Source organism: Stegodyphus dumicola, chromosome 9 (genome assembly GCF_044657685.1).
Source record: "Stegodyphus dumicola isolate Sdum_Otavi_A_Nest chromosome 9, ASM4465768v1".
In the NCBI taxonomy this organism is placed as follows: domain Eukaryota; kingdom Metazoa; phylum Arthropoda; class Arachnida; order Araneae; family Eresidae; genus Stegodyphus; species Stegodyphus dumicola.
Genome location: NC_140776.1, coordinates 183,257,761 through 183,273,497, shown reverse-complemented (window position 1 = coordinate 183,273,497; position 15,737 = coordinate 183,257,761). Strand labels below are relative to the sequence as shown.

The 15,737-nt window shown below is 33.1% G+C and overlaps 1 protein-coding gene across 3 annotated transcripts in view; it reads left to right on the top strand.

Moving 5' to 3' along the window:
- The window catches only part of LOC118189765 (uncharacterized), a 389,534-nt gene that overhangs the window by 132,883 nt on the left and 240,914 nt on the right, over positions 1–15,737 (top strand). Inside the window, exon 1 of one of the 3 annotated variants that reach the window (XM_085824445.1) lies at positions 14,350–14,611. The exons of the other annotated variants lie outside the window; for them this stretch is intronic. Within the exon in view, the coding sequence (XP_085680571.1) occupies positions 14,597–14,611 (15 nt within the window). The 5' untranslated portion in view covers positions 14,350–14,596. Of the gene's footprint in view, positions 1–14,349; positions 14,612–15,737 lie in introns of those variants that run through there. 3 annotated transcript variants of the gene reach the window in all.

The window sequence follows — 15,737 nt, the reverse complement described above, 5'->3', positions numbered from 1 at the left end:
CTTGGAAGGGGAATTCCATCTTACCATTCCTCTCCGATAAACATCCCAGAGTTGAAAACTGCCTTGCTGCAGGAGTGGGGTCGATTGCCCCAGGAATTCCTCAGCTGCCTCCTGCCCAATATGCCGTCCTACTGCGCTACCTGTCTTGCTGTGAGGTGGAACCGTACCCCATATTAGACTCATTTTCAGTTCTATATCAAAAAGTAGATTCTGGACATCTTTGCTGTATGAGCTTTACTGATAATCATAAATACATAAAATGACTTATGAATGAATGGTTAATTTCTTTCTCTATTATAAATGGTTATTCGTACTAAATTTCATTAAAATCTATGAATTACTTTTCCAGAAATTCGACATAATTTGCGATTTCTCTTAATTTTGCAGATAAGTGTATATGAACAAAACTTTTTTTTTTCATGTTTTTAAAATATTCCTAAATAAAAACAACAATAAAGGAAAAAATCTTATTTTAAAAGTTATTGTTGATAAACAATACACATACGATGCTAAATTCTCTCCAAAAAAGTAATTATGTGGAACTTAAAGTCTCCATAATGTGATATTGGTGTTCAAATTCACAGAAATTGCAACCCTCTTTCCTCAATGACCACGTCTCTCCTACGTAAGCAAACTTAATTTTTCCTAAGTTTAAGTGAAAATGTTTAACGAGTTTTTAACTTATCATTCAAAAGATTCGAAGGGTAAAAGTATGCAAAGAATCAAGTTTTCGAATTTTACGATCTATGTCAAGATTCGTGGGATTCAAATCCCTATTCGCAATTCGCTTGGCAAAAAAAAAAAAAAAAAAAAAAAAACAGGGTTTTTTTTTTTTTTTTTTGTTTTGTTTCTCTCAGTTTGATTTCAAATTTGCCGCAGAAAATAATCTAATATCAGATTTTCAGAATATTTTGTTAAGTTAGATTATTTGAATATGGAGAAGCACACGAGAGCTATCTGCAAGGGAAGAATGGCTTCATGGAGGATTGTCTAATGGAAACTGGCTAATACTCCCGTTACACATAGCAAAAAAACCACAGACACCATCTCTCAACTCAATTTAAACCCTAAATCTTCAAAAAATTGTGATTTCGGATTTTTGCATTTTCACATTCTCTACATTTTTACTTTTCTAAAAATACCCTTCTTTAATCTCTATGAAAATTAGAACTATAAAAAATTTTGTTTTAATTTGTCACCGAATTTGTCATCGATTGATGAGGATTTTTACATTAAAAACGCGTTTTTCTCCAACCGTTATTTTTTTATACTCGATGTACCTTTTCTCAGGAACAGAGTATCATAGGTATCTAAAATGTTTATAGCTTATTTATTAGGTTTCCTAATATTTACTGAAATGAGCTTTATGTGATAAACTTAGAAAAAAAATTTTAAAAATTTTTTGTGTGAGAAAAGTGCTAAATTTTACTCTGCCTAATAAAATATTCTGTAAATTACTCTCAAATTCAAAATGTTTCAAAAGCTCATTTCAGTATAATCAGATATGTATACTTTAATTACACAAACAATTTCAAGCGTGTATCTGTTACCGTGAAAGACCGAAATTGGAGAATGTCGACTTTCACCGGAGAATGTTAACACTCACCAAATATGTCGGTGAAAGATCAAATATTGCACTACATTCTTGTATATTCGTACCCTCACCGGTGTATGTCGACAATCGCAGATATGCTCTGGTGTAAGTCGAAAAGAGAGGTCATAAAGTGCCATAATAGTTTAAGTTGTTGCAATAAATAAGATTTGAATAACATAATTTAGTAAGGTTTTTATTACTGTTATTTTATTTTCTCATTTAGAACGTACTGTATAATTAAGTAAGTTTTTAACTTGTATTATTTTCCTTTCTCATTTTGAATGTATTGTATGTTTTAGGTTCTCATGTTCTTCAGTTCTTATTTCAAGTCTCAAGTGCGTTTATTCGCGACTGAATGACGGAGAAGAAAATATAATATTGTTATATGTTTAACATTCACCATTAGTACATGGTGAATGTCGACATTGACCGGTGTAAGTCAGAAATAAGAGTATTTGGAAAATATTTCGGACATACACCAAGAAATTATGTGAATGTTGACATTCACTGGTGAAAGTAGACATTCTCCAGATTTCAGTCTTTAACCGTAACATATCTACAGCAGATTTTGAGAAAAGGTACATCAAAAATGGCCAATTTAACATTGTCGGTATAGGGGTTGCTGATACCCCTTAATCACTGACAGGGGCTTCAAAATCTTAAAGAAATTTCAAATTCCAAATTCCTTTCTTTAGCTTTTGTTTCCTTGTTATTAAAATCTGAACATGCAGTCACGAAAGAAAAATAACGGAAAACCATTTTACTTGCAAAAACTTTATAAAAGTAAATATTGAAATTATCATTGTGCGCAGTGCAAGGAAAAATATGTTTTTAGAAATATAATAGCAAAAGCTTTTTACCGAGCGAAGTATGGAAAGTTTTGTTTTAAAAGGGTTCAAGTTTTAAAAGCGAAATTACAAATTCAACACCATAATGCCAATTTATATGCACGAAATGGTTTGCAATTTATAGCTCACATCTCATTAACACTCTTTGTCTTCACAATTTAAGCGCAACTTTAAGCTAGAATGTAAAATCTTGGCGTGTGAAAACGACCATCATTTCCGTTTTCCCTGTTATGCTAATGAAATCTCTCGAGAAATTAAAAAAAAAAAAAAAAAAAAAAATAGAAGCACTCCAAAGTATTCAAATTCAAATTCATAGCGAACTTTGTATTTGAATATTAATTCATTTCATGGAAATTCCGCTTTCAGTAGAACAAAATTAGCAGCTTTTTTTTTACCTTCCTTGTGAGAAAATGAATATTTTTCCAGTCCTTTGATTTAACGAGCAGATGGCTAAGAAATCTGAATTATAGGAAGGAGGAATAATTACCATTTTCTTGTTTTTTCTCGCGCATTTTTTTTTTCTTCCCAAGCATGTTGAAAATTTGGCTGAAATCCAAAATGTGCTGATAGAGTAACAGAAGTTTCGAATGTATCTGGGTTTAGGGCTTTTGGAGAAAGAATTTTAAATAGCCCCTGCTTTAGTATTCCGAACCGCTTCGTGGAACTGGAAAATTTCCAACATAGAATATAGTAGCATGGAAAGCTTTCTTTTGAAGTTAGGAATATTGAATATGGGGGAAGGTCAGAAGTTTTTAAACTGGATTCTGGTATCCATAACATACAGGGGGCGCAATATATATAGGAATGTCAAAAAGGAAAAATCGGAAAGACCATATCTATCTATGGCAGCCGTGTCGACAGGTTTTAACACCTAAGCCAAGTCTGAAAACGTAATACTGCAGCATTTGGATAAATCCTGCGAAAAGCGATTTGTGTCGATTTGTTGAAGTGGAATAAAATCTAAAAATAGTTTATTACAATTCATTTGATTTGCATGTAAGGATTGTGTTAATTTTATTAACAGTTGAATTTTGAGTTAAAATTCCTTTCCTGTCGATTCCTAACTTCAACTTACCACTTCCGGCCAGAACGCAGTTTTATAATCACGTCTGAATGCATAATGAGGAAGAGCGGTATTTAACCGTTAAGTTCTATTGTCTTAATGAGAGAGATACCAGATATTCTGGCTGCACGCGTCCGCCTTTTAAGTTACTCTCTCGTAAGCTATTATCACGTTCAGCCGTACTTTAGGCCCTTGATAACTTCGCAGTCTATTAACGTTAAACGGCCAACTCGGTTAGAATTTTGATAGCTTCGGCTATGCCACTTTAGCTTAGATTAGTTTAGATTAAATCTTAGTATCTTAAGTTCAAGCGGAAGTGCTGGCTTTACTGTACACTCCAAGACGGAGTTTTGTTAAGCTTTAGTTGGAATAATAAAGGGCTAGTTTACCCGTCTATCTTGTTGTTTCCTGTAACACGAACTCAAGCGATTATTCGCTTATCAGTTTATAAGGTATTTCTCCCACTTCCCTAGCATGCCTTCGTGGTGTAACGGTAGCAAGCTGAGCCGGTATTCCAGAGGTCCATGGTTCGATTCCCGGCGAAGGCGGTTGCATATTTTTCATCTTTTCCGCTTCCAATTAACCTAATGACTCTACAAGTGACGCCCGAACTAAAAGGGTTGTGGATGATGATTCTCCGCACCCAGGATTTGGCGACTAATTCCCCTAAAACCCTAGTTGCCCTTTAAAAAGGGGAGTATATAAGATATTTCTCCCATTTGCCTAGCGTGCCTTCGTGGTGTAACGGTAGCACGCTGGGCCGGTATTCCAGAGGTCCATGTTTCGATTACCGGCGAAGGCGGTTGCATATTTTTCATCTTTTCTGCTTCCAATTAACCTAATGACTCTACAAGTTCTTAAGAGTCTTCATTTTCAACAGCAATTTAGAGGCCCACCAGCGGCCGAGCGGTAAAGTCTCTGAACACTGGTAGTTCGGCCCGAGGTTCGAATCCCGCGAACGGGCTGGCTGCATGGGCGTTTTCGTGGTTTTCCCCATGTGCAACGTGTATACGAGCCAGTTTCCCTTAAAACTCCTCCACGAAGGCAACCCCCCCTTAAGCAGATAGCCCTAGTGTGCTTTGCCATAATTAAATACACCAAACACATTAGTAACTTAGAATTACCCAGTGAGGAACTCTACATGGAAAAAAGAATAGTAGTACTGTAGAATCATAAACTTTTTTCTTCTAAATGCTGAAAACGTGTAAAATGAACAATGGCCTGCTCGAGATCCGGATTCGAACTCAGGGCCTCCCGAACACGCGTTGAATAAGCTTCCAACAACACTACGAACGGTGGTAAAAAGCGGGAGAATGTACCGTACAGTACAGTCGCGACTGAAGATTCACAAACTTCAGAACTGCAAGAATTAAAGTTTTTAATCTAAATTTCAAAACTTCGAAATATGTACTAATATTTTTCTTAAATTGGCTTGATAGAAAGTGTCTAATAATGCTTGTATAAATAACAGCTGATTTTTATCTTTCGTTTTCAATACCAGTTTCTTCAAAAAAATGCTGTTGGGAAATTTTTGTACTCTTACAATTTGATAATTTTTTTTAATTTCTTGAGAATCTGGTGTGGGCCGTTTTCTTAGGCCGACACCGACTTAAATGCAGTAGGCATTTTTTTATTATAACAAGTTCTTCAGTTCAGTAGTCTTCAAACTGCGTTCTGGAGAATTCTAAGTTCTATGTAACATCCCTAGGGATTCCTTATCTCAAAAATTAAATTTTAATTTACATTTTGAATACATATGGACCGCAAAATTAAACACTTTTTATTTTCGTTCTTTTTATTACTTAAAATACCGTCACTCTCAATTAACAGGAAGTGGATTGGTCTCCAAACTGTATTCTGCGGAACATTGGATTCCATGCAACTCTTTTCCACGAGTCAAAATTTTTTTTAAAATACAGCTTACTACCTATTAACCACAATCTGACTGATCTTTATACTGCATTTCTACATGCAGCTTGTCTAAGGGTTCCGAAAATCAAAAAATCTTTTGGAATACTACGGACGGTAAAATTAAACATCGTTTTACTTTCATTGCTGCTATTACCTAAAATATAGCTCGCTCCTCATTAGGTAGGGGGCGTATTAACCGCATCATTTTAATTTTCTAGCTAAAGTAAGTGCGACTCACTCACCCTTCTTAAAACTCAGGTGGTAATACAAAAATGTATGTGACCATCTCCATAAAAATACTTCCAGCACTGCACCTGCGTCATTGCCCAAATTTTTAGAACTGGAATGTAAGCGTTTTGGAAGACAAAGAGAATATCATCCCATTAATTATATCATTGTTAAATGTCTAAATGTTCTAGATCAAGGATTTTTAATGGGTCGCTACTGATCTCCTGCGGGTCGATGAAATTTTGAGAAGTTTCAAAGAAATCAAGGAGTGGATTGGAGACTAATACTCAAATATGCATCGGTATTTGACTGGCCTACATAAGATTCCAAATGATTCCAAAAATTATTAATAAAATTGATAATTGTTCTAGATATAAAGCTATCTAGTAAGGAAGAAATCAGAAAATAAAGAGGAAAATAATCAAAATTTATTTAATACATTTAAAAAATCATTTATATATTTTTTAACATATCACTTTTTATGCAATGAGTGTAATATGCAATAAAAGACTTTAGGCCAAGCCGATAATTTATTACAGGAAACAAGAAAGAGGTAGAATATTTTTGAACGAGGGAATTTAGGAGTTAAATAATTTGTGAGTTTTTTTTTTTTTATTATTTTAATTAACTAGTTATTTTATGTTCTGACCAAGTACTGTTAGCGTGCGCTTATTTAAGTGAGGGTCTGATTATTTAAGTGAGGGTCTGATTGTTTAGATAGAGCATGTTCTGCCTGCTGAAGGCCACGTTCTTGTCTTCGGCCAAGATAATTGTTCTTGTCTTCGGCGTTGCTTTAGTCTTGCAGATAATGCTTTCACGTCGGTGCAAGCTTATGAGCCAAATTTCGCTTTTAAATGCTCTGCGTAGCCTTTGGCTATTTGATGCTTAGGTTTAATTTTAAGTTTGAATTCTTCTTTTAGTTCTCCGCATAACTGCTGTTTGATTTGTAAGCACCATTTGTGCCTTATGTGCCACTTACTTTAAATAAAAATGGCTTTTTTCTTGGGTTTCTATTTTCATTATAGACTTAGCGATAAATCACTCACAGTCTTAAGGCCCCTTTGCACTGCTGCGTATGCGTTTCTCCAATCAGCGAGCGAGTTCACTTTGATTGACATCTGCAACTTTTCTTCGTTCTACGTCAGGATCCATATCAAATCCAAAACAAATAATACTCTCTTAAGCGGGAAAAATTCAAATGTACAGCGTCGTAACTCGCGAACTGGTTATTTGGAGCCAAAATATTACAGTGACACCTAGCGGTGGAAAATGAAATTAATCTACGGATACGCGGCAGTGGAAACGCTTGTACGGATGGCTGTAGGTGTGTCTTCAATTGGCGCAACCCGTTCGTACGCAGTAGTGGGAAACGGGCCTTTATTGATGATTTGCCAGAAGTTGCATTTAGCAAGAAGTCATATTCCTTGCAAATTTTATGCCAAATACTAAACAAATTGCATCAATACCTCAGTAGCAACAATCACATTAATTAAAAATGAGCCTTAATGCAGTTATATTATGTGATTTTGTTTCTGAGAATTTGTTTATACCTGATACTTGTAAAATTAATAGTAACAATAAAACAATTTTATAAAGCGTAATCTATCAAGCCATATTTTTCAAACTTTTTGTTCGTATTCTTAGCCTAATTTTTACCTTAGTTATTTATGTTCAATTATTCGTATTATGATTATGTTATATGCTGCCTCTTATAGATAAAAATATGAGGAGGAGATGGAAGAAAAAGAGTTGGGAATACCTGGTCTAGATACTCTCCCTGCTTGCAGATATTTGAATTTTTGACTGTAAAAATTAACTATGAACCAAAAATTAGAGATATTAAGGTTAGTTAGTACGCTGAAGCAAAGAGTGCAAGATGCATTCACCTAAGAGAAGTGTTTGGTTTGGTTAAGGGGACTCATACACCTTAAACCCCTTATGATCTTCGAATATGTGATTGTTGCAAGAATTGGGATATTTTATTTATTTTAAAAGCAATTACTTCCAACCTTTTACAGCTGACTGCATAATATAGCTGCTTTGGGAACTAGTAACCAGAAAATTTGTGCTGCCACAAATATTTTTGTAAAATAATCCGCTTTGTGACAAAATTTTTCGTCATGTTTCCACCTTGCGCGCATGATATTTTAAAAATGGCTAATGGTACATACTTGAAATTCGATGGAATTCTTTATATGTGCACTATTTTTTAACTGAACCAAAAATCTGATGAATATTTTAATATTAAAAGATTTTATGCACGAAAACATTACAAATTTTTTTAATAAAATACATTTTATAAACTCAATTACAAATAAAATAAAAATTTAACATGAAATTCTCCGAATTTTTGGTTCACAGCAGTTCTCAAATGTTTTAAAAGCTATATATTAAGTATGAAATAATATTATGCAACAGAATGTTTTAAACTGTGCGCGCAACGTGGAAACATGCCGAAAAATTTTCTCACAAAACGAATTAAATTATACAAATATTTGTGGCAACACAAACTTTCTGGTTACTATTTCAGAAAGCAGCTATATTATGTAGACAGCTGTAAAAAGATGGAAGTAATTGCTTTTAGCATAAATGAGTCATCCCAATTCTTGCAACAGTCACATATTCGATGATCTTATGGGTTTTAAGGTGTATGAGTCCCCTTAATGTAATTATGGGAAAGCTTCAAGGGCTATCTGACAAAGGGAATGGATGCCTTTGGGCAGGACTTTCTAAGGGAAAACTAGCTCATTTATATGTTACACATGGGGAAATCACGAAAACGCTCATGCAGCCAGCCCGTTCGTGTTATTCGAACCTCAGACTTAACTACCAGCGTCAAAGCTCGGGCGCTGCTAGGCCCTAAAGAAGGGACGCTTTCGTGAAGAAATTTTTAAAATAAAATGACGGGAATTCATGAAATACATGAGTAAAACAACACAACCAACATATTCATCGGAGTTGAAGTTATATCGAGTTATAAAGTTCAGTTATCTTATGCACATTGTTCATGATTTATATGGGAAAGCTTAGGTGGCGATCTTCAAAATTTAAGGGATTCTAAGAAATTTGGTGAAGGATTTTCTAAGAAAAACGTCTCCATTGATATTTTGCATATTGTTTAAGGGGACTCATGCACCTTAAAACCCATAAGATGTTCAAATAGGTGACTGTTGCAAGAATTTGGATAACTTATTTATTTTAAAAGCAATTACTACCAACTTTTTACAGCTGGCTACATAATATAGCTGCTTCCTGAAATAGTCATCAGAAAGTTTGTGTTGCCACAAATATTTTTATAATTTAATCCGCTTTGTGACAACATTTTTCGTCATGTTTCCAACTTGCGCGCACAGTTTAAAACATTCTGTTTCATAATTTAATTCCATATTTAATATATAGCTTTTATAACATTTGGAAACTACTGTGAACCTAAAATTCTAAAAATTTCATGTTAAATTTTTATTTTATTTGGAGTTGAGTTTATAAAATGTATTTTATTAAAAAACATTTGTAATGTTTTCGTCCATAAAATTTTTCAATATTAAAATATTCATCAGATTGTTGGTTCAGTTAGAAAATAGCGCCCATATAAAGAATTCCATCCAATTTAAGGTATGTACCATTAGCCATTTTTAAAATATCATGCGCGCAAGGTGGAAACACGGCGAAATATTTTGTCACAAAGACGATTAAATTACAAAAATATTTGTGGCAACACAAGCTTTCTGGTTACTAGTTTCCAAAGCAGCTATATTACGTAGTCAGCTATAAAAAGTTGGAAGTGATTGATTTCAAAATAAATAAAATATCCCAATTCTTGCAACAGTCACATATTCGAAGATCATGAGGGGTTTAAGGTGTATGAGTTCCCTTAAACCCAAACATATCTTGAAATGAGCTCAATCAACCACTGAGAATAACATCCGGGACAGACTACCGATATTTTGCTGATTCAGCCACTCAACAACTGGGCATTTCGGGAAATAATTGGGAAGAGAACGCTCTTATGAAGAACAAATTTTTTAAATTGATCTAAAGTTTGCAAAAGCAAATGTAAGTTTCTCGGTACTAGTGAATGCGAAAATAAGAAAATAATGCATGTCTGAATCAACAGTTTCAAATATTCCAGCAAGTGATAAATATTTGGGCTTGAGACCTTTTTAAACTAAAAATGTAATATATTGATTAAACTGGGAAAAGATGTGTAAATCTACTTTAAAACTTATCTTTTTACATTTGAATTCATTCAAGACCCAGATGCGAAATTTAAAATGTAGGAAACTTATGAAAACGGATAAAAGCAATATCCGAAGATATATGAAAATGCAGATCATAAATATGCTGACTCTGTACGCTGGCGCTATGAAATCCTATCTCTTCATTCTACAGACGGAAATTGAATAGAAAAGAATGAAAATAGGAACGCGTTTTCTTTCAATTTGTCTAAAAGGAGCAATATTACGCCCACAATGCTTATTGTTTGTTGTTTACATGCCGAATCACAGAAACCAATTCTTGCAAAACATGAGTTTCGATTAAATAACATAAGAGTTTTGTTAAATCAACTCTAATCAAGAGTTCCTGTATTTGAAATCTCCAGTAAACCTTTTCTGGCTTTTTTATTACAGTATTCATTTTTGAAGCAATTTTTGTATTCTTTAGTTTATGAAATTTATTTATTTACTTGTTCCTTCATTTATTTATTTCTTTTTATCTTTAATTTATCAGAAACAGAAGTATAGAAGCAAACAGTTATCCGAATTGTTCAGTTATCCGAACCCAAAATCAAACAGCGAGCTGAAGTCATTTAAACTAGTTAAAATATTTATAATAAATAAGTCTGGGAAATAAATTACCGGGATTTTTAACAGAGGGAAAAATATTCAGTATCCGATACAAAATACATATTTTTCTCAATTTCAAAATTAGGAGGATTGGCTTTTCCCAAGGCTATCTGGAAAATATGCAAAAACTGATGATGGAACGTTTCGTGCGAAGGCCAAAGTGTGTGGTTTATAAATTCCTGAGAATGTAATATAACACTCAGCATAAGGCTTTGAAATATTTTTTAAAAGAACGTAAGGCTCTAAAATATTGGCTTTAAAATAATTTTAATGAATAGTTTAATTATAATAATTAATAATAAATAGTAATAGTATTAATGAATAGCAATAATTAATAATAAATGATAATAATTATTAAATTAATAACAAATAATTATAATAAAAATACATAGAATTATCAATTAATATAATAATAATTAATAAACAGTACTAATAATTAATAATGAATAGTTTAATTAATAGCGGAATTTTAAAACTAATTCTAAAATAGTGACCTGAGAGTAAGCAAAATATTTTAAAAGAAGGCTTGCCTTCAGAAAGGCTCAACGGATCAAATGAGGACGTTTTGAGGACATTCTCGAACACGTTTGCAGTGCTCCCAAGAAAATGGTTTCAAGCGCTTGTAAGGTATTTTCTCCTTTCTTATCGACCATGTTTTTGGTGTAATTGGAAGCATTTTCGGTTAGCAAGCGAAAGGTCCAGAGTTCGAATCCTGACATTTCGTGTTTCCAGTTGCTGCATATTAATTTAATAAGTCTTACAAGTGACACTCTAACTTAAATGTGGTGGACGATAATATATCCTCAACTGGATTTGGCGACTGTATCCTCTCCTTTCCACTTACATTTAAGTGGGGGAGTATTTAAGGAATTTTCTCTTGCCCTACGGAATACCTTCGTGTGTTTGTTGGCTACCAGCGGCTGAACGCTAAAATCATTGAACATTGCTAGTTTGGACCGTGTTTGATTTCAGATGAACGAAATGGTTGCATGGGCGTTTCCGTAGTTCCATGTGTAACATGGGTACAAGCCAATTTCTCTCATAAAGTCCTCCACGAAGGAGCCCCTTAGCTTGGCAGATAGACTTCGCATGTCCATTATAGTTACCCCAAAAAATCCCATCCAACCGTGTGTAACTAGAAGCACTTCCAGCTAACATTCCAGAGATCAGGAGTTCGAATCCGAACGATGAAACTGCGACTTTTCCTGTTTCCTGCTCCGAAATGTGTCTATTGACTCTATAAACTCACTTTGACCTTCCGCGATGTGCTACTTTGATGCTGTATATATAAAAATTTGCGAAAAGTAAAATAATAAAATAAAATACATTAAACTGTATAATTAAATTTGGCATTAATGCCTAATTTAATTGTATAAAACCTATGTAGTGTGTGTGTATGAGTGTCTATTAAAGGGACTCATACACCTTAAAACCCTCATGATCTTCGAATATGTGACTGTTGCAAGAATTGGGATATTTTATTTATTTTAAAAGCAATTACTTCCAACCTTTTACAGCTGACTGCATAATATAGCTGCTTTGGAAACTAGTAACCAGAAAGTTTGTGTTGCCACAAATATTTTTGTAATTTAATCCTCTTTGTGACAAAATATTTCGCCGTGTTTCCACCTTGCGCGCATGATATTTTAAAAATGGCTAATGGTACATACTTGAAATTGGATGGAATTCTTTATATGGGCGCTATTTTCTAACTGAATCAGCAATCTGACGAATATTTTAATATTGAAAAATTTTATGGACGAAGACATTACAAATTTTTTTAATAAAATGCATTTTATAAACTCAACTCAAAATAAAATAAAAATTTAACATGAAATTTTTAGAATTTTAGGTTCACAGTAGTTTCCAAATGTTCTAAAAGCTATATATTAAATATGGAATTAAATTATGAAACAGAATGTTTTAAACGGTGCGCGCAAGTTGGAAACATGACGAAAAATGTTGTCAGAAGCGAATTAAATTATAAAAATATTTGTGGCAACACAAACTTTCTAATGACTATTTCAGAAAGCAGCTATATTATGTAGTCAGCTGTAAAAAGTTGGTAGTAATTGCTTTTAAAATAAATAAGTTATCCCAATTCTTGCAACAGTCACCTATTCGAACATCTTATGGGTTTTAAGGTGTATGAGTCCCCTTAAGTGTATAAAACCGACGAATATCCGAATAAGCCACATAGTATCGATCCTAGACCGTCGGCCGCCCTCGTGCAAATTAAAACTGGCTGCCCTTTTTTACAGATATATAATATATTTGTTAATCATTTCGCCGCCCTTAAATTTGGCCGTCTATGTGCTGTGCACCACCTTGCTCTCCGCTAGGATGGGCCTTAAATCCATTATCCGAACCCTGATTATCTGAATCCAAGCACTGAGTATTTGAATTCATTATCCGAACACCGAGTACCATTACTCTGAACTCTTCTGAAAACCTCTCATGCTCGTTCATATAAAACTGTTCATAGTAAATCGTACAAAAGAAAAAAAAGGAGAGAGAGAAAGAAGGTAAAAGTTCATATTAAAACAGTCTGAAAGCTTTCAGATTTTATATTACGCCCAAACGGACGTTTTTCTAACTTTTTTGTATGTTCCCTTTATTTATTAAATATCACGTTCTTCGCGCTTAAACCTTAAAATTCAATTCATCAGCAATATCGCAAAATATTTAAAAACAGAATATCTTTAGAATTTCCGATACACTGTCTCGCGTACTGGAAGTGAAAATGTTTCTCTTTCTGTACAGTGTTGCCATTTCTCGCTTTGAATCATTGAGATTGTTAATCAAAAATTCGTTAAAATTTTACAAAATAGGAAATAGAAAATAAAATAAATTCCAAATTCTAAATTAGGACTTACAGATGCCCATATTAGAGTGGAGGACTACGTTATTCAAAATTTGACGTCTCTAGTACCGTCGTTTATTCAGAATGCGAGAAAAATGCATACATTCATGCAAATTCTTCATTATTTAATTTCTTTAAATATAATGCAGGGCCTAACATTTAGTGGCAACACCTTGGAAAGTGAAACGGCGTTTATAGTGAGCCAACGCCAAATGCCAAAATAAAATTAATAGCCCTTCTGGGCAAATTGCCCCTTTGAGCTTGAAAAGAAAGTGTCAGTATATATTTTTGCTTTGAGGTGTTAAAGAATAATTAAAATGTTTATTTCTTGAGAATAAATAATTGCTTGAAATAAACGTTTTAAAACATTGAAATAGATTATCAGATCAAAACCATTACTTGAAATTATTGTTTTCCTCCTTAATTTGCTTATCGAAATAATTCTATTTAAATATATGAAATATATTATATAGAATTACTTTTTTCATGATGTATGTATACCATTTATTTAGTGTACAACGTGCTTCTTAAATTTATTTTTGTTAAGTTTAACACCATGCGAAGGAAGCGAAAAACCTAAGCTCATAATTAGAACTTCTGTCACGTTTGATATAACCTGTATGAATTCTCTGTTTTTTCCTGTGTTTGTCACATGACTATTTGTAAAACCTAATCAAAAATTGCGCAAGGTAAATACAAAAACGAAAGCGGCGAGAGCATTTCGGCGGTCGCAAGAAAGTGACTTCAAAATAATTCTTCTCGTTTAATTTTCTCTTTAAGAAACGGGTCTCTTCGCCACAACAAACAACAATAAGCAATATCAAAAACACTATCCAAACACTAACATTCACGAAAAAATGAGGGCCTATCTATGTTAGTTTTGGCCGGCATCCAAAATCTGAAACGTCAATCATACGTTGGCGGGGGTGGGGCCAAGACCGTGACGACGCAAGAGCAAAACGGACCAGTAGAGACTGTGCCGAGTAACGGGACAGAACGTAGGTTATCATAAAGTGTGTTTCTGGTTGTCAAAACTTTTCCAAGACGGACGATGCTGCACTTCGTCGTACATTTGGTGAAGGGTGTTTTTGCTAGGCTCGTACACTGACTACCGTTTCCCCGATTCCCAGTTTTAAAACAGTAATTCTTCTTTCGTAGTTTATAACAAAATATAGAGAAGTATAGGAAAGAAATCTGGAATACACAAAGTGGATGGACTAAAGTTCTCGTCTTTGTGCTTGCCACATGGAAGAGATTAAAGTATGTTATTTTGATTTTTGATTTGCTCTTACTCGATACTTAATTTGACTTCTTAAAAGTTTACTTTTTAAATAATTTTCCCCCATATTTAAAACTCATGATGTTTTTTCTGAAAAATTTCTATCTAAATTATTAAACTACTGCTTACTACTATTACTACTACCATATTAAATATTACCATTTTAGAAAAAAGTAGTATTTTAAAAATATTTCAAACTAGTAACAAGTAGCTAAAAATTTATGAAGTATTTTTAACTAGTAATTAGTAATTTAAAAATATTAGTTACTACTATATTTCTAAAATATTTTTTAAAACTACTATTTTTAATAGTAAGTAAACTGTTGAAAATAGTACCGGTTTAAGTAGTATTTGAGATCATTTTGATTCACTTGATTTGATTTTAATTTATAGTACTTTCTTATTTAAGAAGTGGTGTAAGAATTAAATCCACGTGATAATGAAACTGCAGGATTCCTTAACGAAAATTCGAATATTTCTTCAGAATAAAGGAATTATTCTTATACCCTTAAAAGGGTATACTTTTTTAATACTTTACTTCAAAAATATTTCTATGAATTCCACTCAAATAAAAACAAGGAACGTCACAGAAATGCTCAAACATTTGTTTGGTATTGCTTCACATTTAACGATGAAAAAATCCTGAGAAAATTTTTAACTTCTTTCGTTAGAATTTCTGTCTCATAAGATAATTTTTTTTCCAGATAACGGATATATTTAAAACCGCAGTTATGTAGTTCTTACAGTAAAACTTTACACATTTAATTTTGGAATGTTTACTTGTCGGTACACACACTATTGTCAAGATATGCCGGCTATAGTACCTTTATAATAGCAGCATATAAACTTTCCAAAATAAATGTGCTAAAATTCCAATATATTTCTTACCTGAATTTTTTTTTACTATGTAACGTATATACATTTTACTGTTCATATAGAAAGCTGTCTCCTATCGGAGGAAAAATACTAATTAAGTTATTAAAAGTTTCTAGCAACTAGTTAATAGTAACTAGTAATTTAAAAACACCAGTTACTACGATATTTCAAAAATATTTTTGAAAACTACTATTTTTAATACTTAGTAGTAATTTTAACTAGTAGATATTT